This window comes from Talaromyces rugulosus, chromosome I (assembly GCF_013368755.1).
Source record: "Talaromyces rugulosus chromosome I, complete sequence".
NCBI classification, from domain to species: domain Eukaryota; kingdom Fungi; phylum Ascomycota; class Eurotiomycetes; order Eurotiales; family Trichocomaceae; genus Talaromyces; species Talaromyces rugulosus.
In genome coordinates, this window is record NC_049561.1 from 912,540 (window position 1) to 924,451 (window position 11,912).

At 46.3% G+C, this 11,912-nt stretch overlaps 5 protein-coding genes across 5 annotated transcripts; 3 read left to right on the forward strand and 2 right to left on the reverse strand.

Annotated features, from left to right (window-relative positions):
• Positions 1–158: 158 nt before the first annotated feature.
• TRUGW13939_00295 (uncharacterized protein) lies at positions 159–1,613 on the reverse strand (the record flags this gene model as incomplete). The annotated part of the gene is made up of 1 exon (XM_035483505.1): positions 159–1,613. One exon carries the CDS (start codon positions 1,611–1,613, stop codon positions 159–161), a length of 1,455 nt encoding a protein of 484 aa, XP_035339398.1.
• Positions 1,614–2,460: 847 nt separating this feature from the next.
• Positions 2,461–3,731, forward strand: TRUGW13939_00296 (uncharacterized protein; the record flags this gene model as incomplete). The annotated part of the gene is made up of 3 exons (XM_035483506.1): positions 2,461–2,653; positions 2,726–3,501; positions 3,585–3,731. The coding sequence occupies 3 exons, from the start codon at positions 2,461–2,463 to the stop codon at positions 3,729–3,731; spliced, it is 1,116 nt and encodes a 371-aa protein (XP_035339399.1).
• A 319-nt stretch (positions 3,732–4,050) lies between these two features.
• Positions 4,051–6,714, forward strand: TRUGW13939_00297 (uncharacterized protein; the record flags this gene model as incomplete). Its single annotated transcript, XM_035483507.1, has 6 exons — positions 4,051–4,236; positions 4,480–4,606; positions 4,656–4,781; positions 4,856–6,265; positions 6,370–6,408; positions 6,470–6,714. Coding segments are annotated over 6 exons (2,133 nt in total), but the record flags the coding sequence as incomplete, so codon positions are not given.
• Positions 6,715–7,520: 806 nt separating this feature from the next.
• TRUGW13939_00298 (uncharacterized protein) lies at positions 7,521–9,650 on the forward strand (the record flags this gene model as incomplete). The annotated part of the gene is made up of 10 exons (XM_035483508.1): positions 7,521–7,535; positions 7,607–7,660; positions 7,724–8,052; positions 8,117–8,510; positions 8,568–8,599; positions 8,660–8,877; positions 8,933–9,144; positions 9,203–9,249; positions 9,315–9,384; positions 9,441–9,650. 10 exons carry the CDS (start codon positions 7,521–7,523, stop codon positions 9,648–9,650), a joined length of 1,581 nt encoding a protein of 526 aa, XP_035339401.1.
• A 723-nt stretch (positions 9,651–10,373) lies between these two features.
• On the reverse strand, positions 10,374–11,371 carry TRUGW13939_00299 (uncharacterized protein; the record flags this gene model as incomplete). The annotated part of the gene is made up of 5 exons (XM_035483509.1): positions 10,374–10,537; positions 10,607–11,038; positions 11,111–11,194; positions 11,262–11,280; positions 11,330–11,371. The coding sequence occupies 5 exons, from the start codon at positions 11,369–11,371 to the stop codon at positions 10,374–10,376; spliced, it is 741 nt and encodes a 246-aa protein (XP_035339402.1).
• Positions 11,372–11,912: the final 541 nt, after the last annotated feature.

The following is an 11,912-nucleotide window of genomic DNA, read 5'->3' on the forward strand; positions in this document are numbered from 1 at the left end:
AGTATGTGTGGGGAGGATTACATTTAACCCATGCCAAAAGTGAAAATAGGATTGTATAATAACTCGAACGCCCCTACCAAGATTGCGTTTCTCTCTGTGCCAAATAACGACAAAAATTTAAGAGTATTGGACGAATAATATGAATAAAAATAGAAATGCTAGTCCTTCCAAGTGACCGTCTTTGTCTGTACCCATTCTTCAAGCCCTTCCACACCATTGAATCGACCATATCCACTACTCTTGTGACCCCCATGAGGTAAAGTGCTTTCGTCATGCACGCTCATGCTGTTAATATGCACCGCTCCACTTTGAATTTTCTTTGCGATTTGAAGACCTCGTCTGAGGTCCTCCGTGAAGATGGAGGCTGTCAGCCCATACTCTGTATCATTTGCGAGTCTTATTGCGTCATCATCGCTTTCAACTGTGAAGAGTGACACCGTGGGCCCGAATGACTCGGTGTGATAGATTGTCATCCCTTCTTTCACGTCTTCCACTACTATCGGATGCATCGCACTTTGGACTGATGCTTTCTGCTCTGTATTGCCATGAAAAAGTTTGGCACCCTTCGAAATTGCATCAGAAACTAGACTTTTGTTTTTGAGCACAGGAGCTGCATTGACTAGCATCATTCCTTCAGGGTCGCCAAAGACTTGGTCAATGGTTTCCTTGAATATCTCCTTGAATTTATCGGCCACTGCAGCATGGACAATAACGCGTTCTGTGCACATGCATATTTGGCCCGAGTGAAGGAATGAGCCAAGGGCAGCGCCCAAGGCCGCGTCTTGCAGATTAGCATCTTCACATACAATAGTCGGGGCTTTCCCTCCAAGCTCCATAAGAGTGGGCTTTAAAAGTTTAGCTGCCTGGCTTGCGATAATGCCGCCGACAATCGCACTCCCCGTGAATGTCACTTTTCGGATAGATGGCGAAGCGATGAGAGCCGAGGTCACCTCTGCAGCGTCTTGTTGACGGTGGATGATGGTATTTAGACATCCCTTGGGAAGACCCGCTTCATGTAAAACAGAGGCAATTGCCCAATATACACCGGGGCTAAATTCCGATCCCTTCAAAACAACGGTGTTTCCCATGGCTAGCGGAGCAAGACACGCGCGAAGTCCCAGTGCATATGGAGCATTCCAGGGAGCGATCGAGAGAACTACACCATAAGGCTCTCGAAGTATCATGGCAGACCGCCCTTCGTCAGTCATAGTGGGCACAGCGCCTCGCACAGCTGTGATCAAGCCTGCAACAGACTTACAAGCCTGTACGCCCAGGTTGAATTCAAAATCGAACATGGAGTCGACCTCGCCAGTCTCTTGTTTGGAGATGCTGCGCATTTCTTCCTTTCTCCGAAGCAGGATATCGGCAGCCCGAAGAAGAATGTCTCTCCTCTCATTAGGTTTGACTTGCGCCCATGTTTCAAACGCCGCTTGCGATGATTTGACAGCTCTCAGGGCATCGTCCACTGAAGCCGACGATGATTTGTAGATCTTTTGTTCATTGGAAGGCGAAACAACGTCGTATGTCACATTCGTATTAATCTGTTCGCCATCCAACCACAGAGGTATTACTGGTCCAAACCCACTTGTCAAGGGATTTGATGACGCAGCCATGGTTAATTTCTTGGGCCTCGAGAAACAAGATGCTCACGAAACAGAAAAAAGGGATCACACAGCATAAAAGGATCGGACTCTGTTCCGCTAAGCAGGAGGAAAGTGAGACGATTATTGTCATTCCTCACGTCGCACATGCCCCCTTTCCCCGCGATGTTACCCCTTGCGGAGTCCGAGGCGGCTTACCGGCTGCTGGGTTCGGCATACATAAATTTGTACACTTTAAGTAGGATACCCGAATCCGTCAAGAGACACTATCCGATGTCAACTGGAGAGCATGGTTAATCAGCCAATGGCCTCTGCTCTCCAGCGAGAGATCCGCAATAAGCCATCGGATCAGGGACTCTTGTGGGGGAATGTTCCATCGCGGGGGATTATTTAGATACCGCCCAATCACAGAGCAACGATATGCATTAGCCTGCCGAATGCAAGAGCCGTCGCCAGTCATCTGAATAATTGACTTTGCAGTGGTGGCTTTGCTTCTATGCGGGTAAAAACAAACTGGGCGCTTCCTGGGCCTCTTAAAACAACGCTCAACTACCGGCATAGGCTTCCGTGGACTGAACTGGAAAGATATTGTGTGGGGTGACGAGGGAATTTCTGGGGTTTATGTCGATGATGACGGAAGTAGATAGATCATGTACCTGGAAGAGCGGGGATAAAGGGAGGCGAATCGCTTTGAGGCAGCTTGAGTTGCTCTTAAGTGATAATATTGGCCTTATATATATAGCCTTACGACTTCAAATGTTGTTACTGGTTCAAAAGTACTTAAACCGAACGACTGGAAATCGTATTCGCTATAACTCTTTTGCGTGGCTCCGAGTTCAAAATAAACAGTACCCGAATCATGTCCCGAGAAACCACAGCCCTGGTGCTCAGAGAGGTCAACGGCCCCTTTACTCTAGAGACGATAAAAGTGAATCCGTTGAAGCCAGATGAGGCACTTGTCGAGATCCAAGCCACAGGCTTATGTCATACTGATTTATCATGTGCGACTGGAGCCCTACCGGCTCAGACGCCAGCCGTATTTGGACATGAAGGTGAGTAGCATTGGTCCAGTTTTCGTTTCATGATCTGAGTGCTATGTCTCTAACTCGTTACATGTAATATAGGAGGCGGAGTTGTAGTGGAAACAGGGGCTGAAGTGGACGAGGCAAGCGTGGGCGACAAAGTCCTTCTCAGCTATGCATTCTGCAATAACTGCAAACAATGCACATCTGGACGAGCTCCTTATTGTGACCTGATGATGCAACTCAACTTTGGCGGCGTCCGCGCCGACGGGACATCGGGCCTCGCTCTCGGGGACGGGGCACCTCTCCGAGCACATTTCTTCGGCCAGAGCTCCTTTTCTAGACTTGCCGTTGTGCATCGCAAGAGCCTGGTCAAGGTTCCACAAGATACCCCTCTTGAACTCTTTGCTCCACTGGGGTGCGGCTTGCAGACGGGCGCAGGGTCAATCCTCAACACACTCAACGTACAGGAAGGGAGTACTGTAGCTATTTTCGGGGTGGGTTCAGTTGGATTGAGTGCGGTAATGGCAGCCCGCATACGTAAAGCAAAAGAAATCATTGCAGTTGATATTCAGCCATCTCGCTTGGAGTTGGCGCGCGAACTAGGTGCTACGAAAACAATCAACAGTACCGAGGTGGATGATGTCTTGCAAGAAATCCGGAAGATCTGCCCTCCTTCCGGTGTAGATTATGCATTGGACTGTTCTGGAATAATAAAGGTTATCGAAACAATGGTCGATTCTCTTGCTCCTTGTGGGCGTGCATGTTCGGCTGGCGCGCCAGCGCCGGGTAAACGAGCCTCGATTGATGTCTTTAGTCATCTCGTGATGGGTAAGGAATACGTGGGCTGCCACCAGGGGGGGTCAATTGCGAAAGAGGTAAATATAACTACGGCCCTGCTCGCTAGAAAACTAGAAGAGACATCTGGAATGTGAATGTGACGCTGATTTTTATCGTTTAGATGATACCCTATCTAATAGAACAGCACAACCAGCAAAAGTATCCGCTTGAGAAAATCATCAAGACATATGATATTAATGACTTCGACCGTGCCATTAAGGATGCCAAGGATGGGGTCACTATCAAGGCAGTGCTCAGGTGGACGTGAAAGCCATACAGCTTAATCAAGAGCATGTCATAGCTATATATTCATTGGCCAAGGGAAGTTTGTTAGAGTCCAGGATGCCGTGGTATTCAAATTTCATTGGGACGAGATGTAATTTGCTCCATCGTGGCAAATACTTGGCGGCCACCCTTCGTTACAGATGCCATGATTTTTCTGTTTAATTATGTCGACGCTTTGGACGCCCCCAATCGCTTAACAGCCAAATATTGCTTGACTAAAATTGCGTGATTGATCGTGTTAAAATTTAAAGAGAAAAAATTTAACTGGCAACTGAGGTAGTTATTATCGGGCCAGACGGTAGTGCCAAGGTCTTTTACGAGTCCTTGACACTGCTATTTATACTCGAGACTCCCACGTGGTAACGGCGGGGATCCTCATAGGCGGAGAAGGAGAGAGCGCCAAGATCGCGGGCGCCGCCTGCCAAGACCGCCAAGAGTCTCCGCCCAGCGGCGCCTTCATGTCAGTCATAACAATCATCCTCTTGGTGGTTCTTTGATTGGGCTATCCAGAGACAGTCGCCAAAAGTTCCCGATTCACGTATCCCACTCTCGGCCTTTACGTGGCTTGGCAGTGTTAACTGGCAGGTTTGATATTTCCTAGCGATATTAGTAGTAGTATCAGCTGCTTAGGCCCCTTCTGCTGTCGAACATGGTTCTTGGATGAAGACGGCCAAGGCGCTTGAAAAAAGTGGCTTTGTGCCATATTCTCGAATCAAGACTTACGATGTTAGAACGTGGTAGAGGTCCTGTCTCAGGCAAGTGCTTTTCTTTCCCTACTAGGTGTCTGGGAACTATGCAGTAAAAAAGTATACCTGCCAGAAGCTGTGGCGGGACCACACCACATGGGTTTTATAAGTGGTATCTTTCGCTCTTCTTCTTTGTTTTATTTTGTTCTTTTTCGTTGCAGGAGCCAACTTCGAAGTACGTGGATACATACTTACCCTGCCATTCAAGATGACTCTTCACGAGTACGACTATGTATTTGCGATCGGTACCCTGTTTGCTATGCTAGATGCATACAACAATGGTGCAAGTAAGTCATTACCCCTTTACGTGACTTTCAGCCGCCATTCACCATATGCAAATATTAACACGCTCACTTTGTAGACGATGTCGCAAACTCCTGGGCTACCAGCGTCTCATCCCGGTCTATCACATATAGACAGGCTATGGTCCTTGGCACAGTATTTGAAATGCTTGGAGCTATCACCGTCGGCGCCCGAACAGCGGATACGATTAAGAATAACATCATCCCCAGCTCTGCATTTCGAGAAAACGCAAGTGTCCAGATGCTCGCTTTCACTTGCGCCTTGGCCGCAGCGTCCTCATGGGTCATGTGGTGTACAAAACATTCAGCCCATGTGTCGTCGACGTATTCCCTGATCTCTGCTGTTGCTGGCGTCGGTGTTGCCACAGTCGGGGCTTCGGAGGTTGAATGGGGCTGGAATAATGGCAAAGGTTTGGGTGCTATATTCGCTGGCTTGGGGATGGCCCCGATTATCTCTGGTGGCTTTGCCGCTTCTATCTTCATGCTCGTAAAGCTTATTGTGCACATGCGGAAAAACCCTGTCCCATGGGCCATCTGGAGTTCGCCCTTCTTCTTTCTCATCGCGGCCACTCTTTGTACCCTGTCTATCGTCTACAAAGGGTCGCCCAGTCTGAACTTGAACAAAAAGCCGGGCTGGTATATTGCCGCCGTCACAATGGGAACGGGTGGAGGCGTTGCTCTGTTGTCGGCAATCTTCTTCGTTCCGTTTGTGCACGCTAAAGTCATCAAGAGGGACCACACCGTGAAGTGGTGGATGGTTATCCAGGGCCCTCTTCTCTTCCGACGTCCCGCTTCTAGCGAATCTAACCAAGCGAAAATTCCTAATTATGCCGTTGTCCAAGAAGAAGATGACTTGTCTGTTGCAACTTCAACCAAGTCTACTGCGACCAATGATGATGCCAAGAACCCTGAGCAAGGGGACATGGCCGTAAGATACACTGATGACGAAAGTGAAAAAAGGACGGTCGATAACGAGGTGTCACAAACAACATACAAGGAACGCTTGGCTGAGAACAAGGCCAAGTTCCACGCAAGGCTTAGGACAAAACGTGGCCCCCTTGGTTGGGCGATGCGAACACTTCACAATAACCCTATTGGACCAGGCCAAATCTATGAGCGTCGGAACATCTTGATTCTCGCAAAAAGAATCCCGGCAATGATTGTCTGCGGCGCCCTCTATGGCTTACACTACGACATCCACTCTGCACAGACTGGCATTTCGGGAACTCCAGAAGGTCAGCGTATGGAGCGTGTATATTCCCATGCAAAAAAATACCCAAATGAAGTTGAGTATACTTATTCATTCATCCAAATCATTACTGCATGCACTGCATCCTTTGCACACGGCGCAAATGACATCGGAAACTCGGTGGGGCCTTGGGCTGTTATTTATTCCGCCTGGCGCACCGGTAGTGCTGCTGAGTCAAAGGCCCCTGTGCCTATTTGGCAGCTTGCCGTTCTTTCAGGGTGTATCTCGGTTGGTCTCATTACCTACGGATACAATATTATGAAAGGCAAGTCAATTTCGAAAAGCTCCACCATTTCAGAAAACTAACGTCGTGTTATGGAATAGTGATGGGCAATAAGATTACATACCATTCACCTAGTAGAGGTTTGTCATGAAGAGAAATCCCCAAAGTTGAGAATGGTCACTTACTAGTTTTTGTCAACAGGAAGCTCGATGGAAATGGGCGCAGCGATTACGGTCCTTGTCTTCTCCCAATACTCTCTTCCAGTCTCTACATCAATGTGCATCACTGGTGCTACTGTTGGCGTTGGACTTTGTAACGGCTCCCTCAAAGCTGTCAACTGGCAGAGAGTGGGCCTTCTTCTGCTTGCATGGATTATGACAATCCCTATTGCCGGGACTCTCGGTGGGGTTTTGATGGGTCTGTTCATTAATGCTCCTCATTTCTAAGAACATACTATACTCTTATTTCCAAGGGCCAGTGGATGAATTAATAGGAGCTGTCTGCTGTTAAAGTCATGTCCAAGGAGATATACCCGTTTTGTACAAATAATCGCCCACTTTCTCTTCGAACGCTTTACACCACTCGCTATCTTTTCGTTGAATACTTCTTGAATGTTGACCGTGGCACATACGTTGTCGCCACTACTTAGTAATTACAAATAAAAGTCAAATATTTAAAATATTGTCCAATAATATGTCTTGTAAACTTTTACCACACGCCGGTATGTCACATTTTGATAGGTGAGAAAAAACATTTTTAATAAATCGAACGAAAAACTATCGCCTAGTCCGCATTCAGCCTAAATTCGGGAGAACATCTGGCAAACACAGTCTTTTTTTTCTCTGTTTCTTTTATCACCCCAGATTCTTTTTCCTAGGGGAACGGATTCGTCCACATTTCACCAGTGGGATTTACCATATGGTCCATGTTTCTCCATAGGAACGAGGGTCATGGGTAATTGGACCGGGGAAATCTGGATATTTTCTGCAGATGGCAGCGAATCGGGATATTTATTATAGAGGCTAAACCTAACTGTTCCGGGGGACGATCTACAAAAGACCCGCACGAGTTCCCAACCCCGCAAAATCCGTATTTCATATGTAGCGGGTTGCTACTGTGCGGAGTATGCGGAGTTGAACAAGGGGTGACCTGAACTAGCTCTAGCTTGGTGGCATTACTTAAAGGCATTGCTCCTCTTCAACACCCGAGCTCAGTACTGGAATGCGCAATTCAAATTGCAGTGGGATCGACGATGAGGTTTTCTTGGGTAAGATTATATGAATCAAAGGAAGAGCGTACACGATTATATCACAAGCAAGCGCTGACCGATGCGTCTAGACGATTTACTTGTATGGCATTGCTCCTTGTACGGGAGGGCTAGCATTCGGCTATGTGAGTTTCTATCTCTCGGCTGAATAAAAAGAATGTGTATAAACATTTGACTGACCGCCCTAGGATACCGGATCTATGAGTGGAATCCTCGCGATGCCCCAGTTTCTCTCTTACATGAACTCCCCAAGCAACTTTTTGCAAGGAGGTATCACCGCTTCTATACAAGCAGGCGCGTTTGCCGGATCCCTTTTGACTGGCGCACTTTTGGCCGATAGATTCGGACGTAAGAAGACGATCTTGATTGGGTCTGCGATTTTCACCATCGGTATTATTATCTCAACTGTGGCAAACAATGTCATCGCTTTGGTGGCCGGCCGAGTTATCAACGGTTTGGGAAATGGCTGTCTAGCCATGATGGTCCCCAATTATCAGAGTGAAATCTCACCGCGGGAGTACGTACCCTGGACTTTATTTTTCAAGTTGAAGGGCAGCGCTCATTTCTATTACCTTTGACAGGATCCGTGGTCGTATTATCTCTGCACAACAATGCTTTATCAACCTGGGCATACTTATCGCGTTTTGGATCCAATATGGTACAAGCCATATCGATGGACAGGCCTCATGGCGTATCCCCATTGGATTGCAGATGATCCCCACGATTGTTCTTCATGTGACAATGTATTTTTTGCCAGAGTCTCCTCGATGGCTGGTTTCCCAGGATCGGCAGTCAGATGCACTCCATGTTCTTGCACGTCTTCACTCAAAGGGAGACATTGAAAACCCATACGTGCGCGCTGAGCTAGCTGAAATAGTGGCTAAGATACAATGGGAGAAAAGCAACCCCCCTCCCACATACGGTTCGATGCTTTTTGGTTCGGATTCGAGACGGACATGGCTTGCGATCGGTGTGGTGAGTGTTCATTGGAACGGCATTAATTGACCTCCGCTAACAATCATTGGAATGCAGCAATTTTGGCAGCAAGTAACCGGGATCAACGTGTAAGTCGTGTCTCATGATTGAGCACCTACGTAATTTCTTGTTGACAAAACGATACATAGGATCATGTATTACGCTGTGTTTCTCTTCCAACAAGCAGGTTTGAATGACACTTCTGCTTCCCTTTTGGCCAATGGACTTCAAGGCGTTGTCCTGAATGTCTTCACCTGGCCAGATATGTACTATATGGACACATGGGGTCGACGTACACCTATGATACTCGGTGGATTCGGCATGGGGGTAGCTATGATGCTGATAGGGGTCATCATGAAAACAAAGGGTAATAGGAAATGTCACTCCCGGTTATTCCTCGGATACTAATTTCTACCATGCAGGCGACCCCATCTACGATCCGGTGACAAAGAAGACCAATTTCCATTTTGCCGATAAGAACGCATCCAATGCAACGATTGCGTTTGTTTATATATACGTCATGGCTTTTGCCCTGTCCTGGGCCTGTGTTGCATGGGTTTATCCTGCCGAGCTGTTTAGCACAAACATGCGTGGACGAGGAACTTCCTTTTCATCAGCGACCAACTGGTTCGTGGTAAGATCTCACCTCCTGGATGAATTTGTGATGAATCCTTGCTGATTTGAATACCAAGAACTTTTGGTTTGCTTTGTATATCCCAACGGCGATGGATAAAATCTCGTAGGTTTCTCAAAATCTTGGATCGTCTGCGCTTCCCTACAGATTGAATGCTAACTAAATGATAGATGGAAATTATACATTATTTTCATGGCTCTGTGCTACCTTATGGCTGTTGTCATCTTCCTCTTTTATCCTGTAGGCTATAATTCCATGTCTATCTGTAAATTATATGTTACTGAGAAACAAATTAGGAATCGGCAGGAAAAACCTTGGAAGAAATGGACTTCCTTTTCGCAAAAAATCGCACTGCTTTTGTTTTCCTCGACAAATCGGCCACTCGGATTGGCGCTATATTTGACCGTGACATGACACATGGCGAGGCTCTCACGGCTTTTGATTCTGCTAAAGCATTGGATACTGAGCAGGGCGTACACTTGGAGCATGCGAGATCGAGTGTTTAAGCTCCGTAAAAAACATGACTCTTATCATAGTATCCCAGGTGGCGCATTTATTGCATATTTATAACACAAAATAACCCACAGAATGTTGTCAAAATCTTGGACACTGCTGAGACCACCACAAGCCGCCCTCTATGGTAGCACTTGAGATTTCTCACAATTAATCTAATGCTCCTTATCAAGAAACTTGTTGTATAGTATAAGGTCAATAGAGAATTTCTATTCCTAGTGCATAAAAACCAGAAATGAGGTTATTACCAGAAGTGGAATACATATGACATCGTTGCGATATCTTTTAACGTACTCAAAGATATTATCCACAAAGCGATGCCTCAGAGGAAGGGGTAAATACGCGCTGGATGCGCTTTTTCCTCCTTCCCCCTTTTCTTCACGATGTCATCGTTGTTCTGAGAACCTTCCCAATGGCTAGTAATGAGTAAAAGTTCTCAGATAATCTGCGTTAAAGTTAGTTGTTAGTATACTAGTAGCTCACGTAATACTCCTATTAATGGTCGATTTAGTGACACATGAGGGTGGTTTGTGATTTTGTGGAAAATCAAAAGGAAATAGTATTTTTGGCATATTTTACAACATTTTCCTATTATCCTATTACTTAATGGACGTAAACTGAAGTTTCAAGGCGTTTTGTGCGTATATGTGCCAATTTTTTTTACCACTTGTTACAATAACCGCTGCGGATATGGAATCATCAACCATTAAAGACCTCTACATTGAATTTGTGTTTTCAATAAGTTCCTTAACCTCATTTGCCAGTTCCGAAATAACAACAGCGTCTCGAGGTACAGTATGTCCTTTCCCTGTATCAAACATCATCGCCACATCAGGGTCGCAGACGTTATATAACGCAAGAGCACCCTGGCAATATGGATCTGGAATCGGGTAATGGCGTAAGCAAATTTTGAAGTAATTTAGACATTTGATAAGAAAAAGGTACTCACCATTCGCGCCAACTACATGGAGAGTTGGCACATCCACCACAACATCACTCTCGTCAGATAAAATCGGCCCATTCCCGTTGGAAATTGGTGGCCAGCCGGTAAAGAAGATGGCACATTTTATCCTTCGAGTTCTTCCGGTTTCTTTCAGTCTCCTCTGCTCGTCTATGATATACGTGGCAGCCATTGCCGACCCTTCGCTGTACCCAACGATTCCTTCAATTTCAGGGTGTTTATCAAGCAAATCGTCAAGGAACTGTATAACCGAGTTGCGGTTTTTCCATTTTATCTCCTTATTCATGAGATGCCGCATCACATCTTCGGGGGTTCGTCTGACAGGGAGTTCTCGAATGCGGGCCAGCATGGAGTCTTCTGCAGCTCCCTCATCGTCCACCCACCGAAAATAAGGGCCTAGTCCGAAATACTCCCTAAAGCCTATATAAAACATGTCAATAACGTTCCGCATTGATTATATTTATAGGAAGGAATGTGTGACGGGGAATTCACCTGGAGGTGGATTGGCTTCAAAGGGAGCATTGGTGTAATGGAATTCGGCTACTTGGCCACTGGCCAATTCTTTTTGGAGTGGTTCTAATTGTCAATTGTAGGTTAGGTGATGTATCACTCGACTTGGATTTTCGATATTGTGGCTTAATACCTAGTTGAATGCGTATAGTCTGCACCCGTTAGTTACTTTCAGAGGTGTTGACTGATTATATCACTTACATCTCGGTTGCCAAGGGCCCCATGAAGGCACAAAAACTGCATCTTTAACCCTGTCCCTGTTTCCCTTGACTCAATATTTTTCGATTTTGACCTCTCCCTGCCCGCTGCTGAAACACAAAGTACGCAGCATGAACCGATGTCTTCAAATAACGATAACCCCGTTAACCGTGTATACTGGTCCGTGAAATAAAATAGTATGTAGGGAGTATTCTTCACAAAAAGCAAAGGAAACCACCAAAAGAAGAGTTGATTGGGGGAAAAAAGAAAAGAAAACAAGGGGGCACTGAAAAATGGACATGTGCGAGCCACCTGGTATGCAGTGTAATATTACGCCTTGTCATGCGTCCTGAGAATCTACTTGTACGTGCTATCCACCATTATTAGTAAATTCCCCGCTCTCGATCGACGCGTTAGTATTCTACTGCATGGGGTTCTTCAGAATTTCGATAGAGCTAGCGAAGAGAGGCCTTGCGCACTTGAGCTTTGGCGATCAGACCCGTTTCCGCTTCCAACTATCCGTTGACGCGTGGACGTATATAGCACATATAATTGTAGTTCGCGTTGAGAAACCGTATCGTGTAAA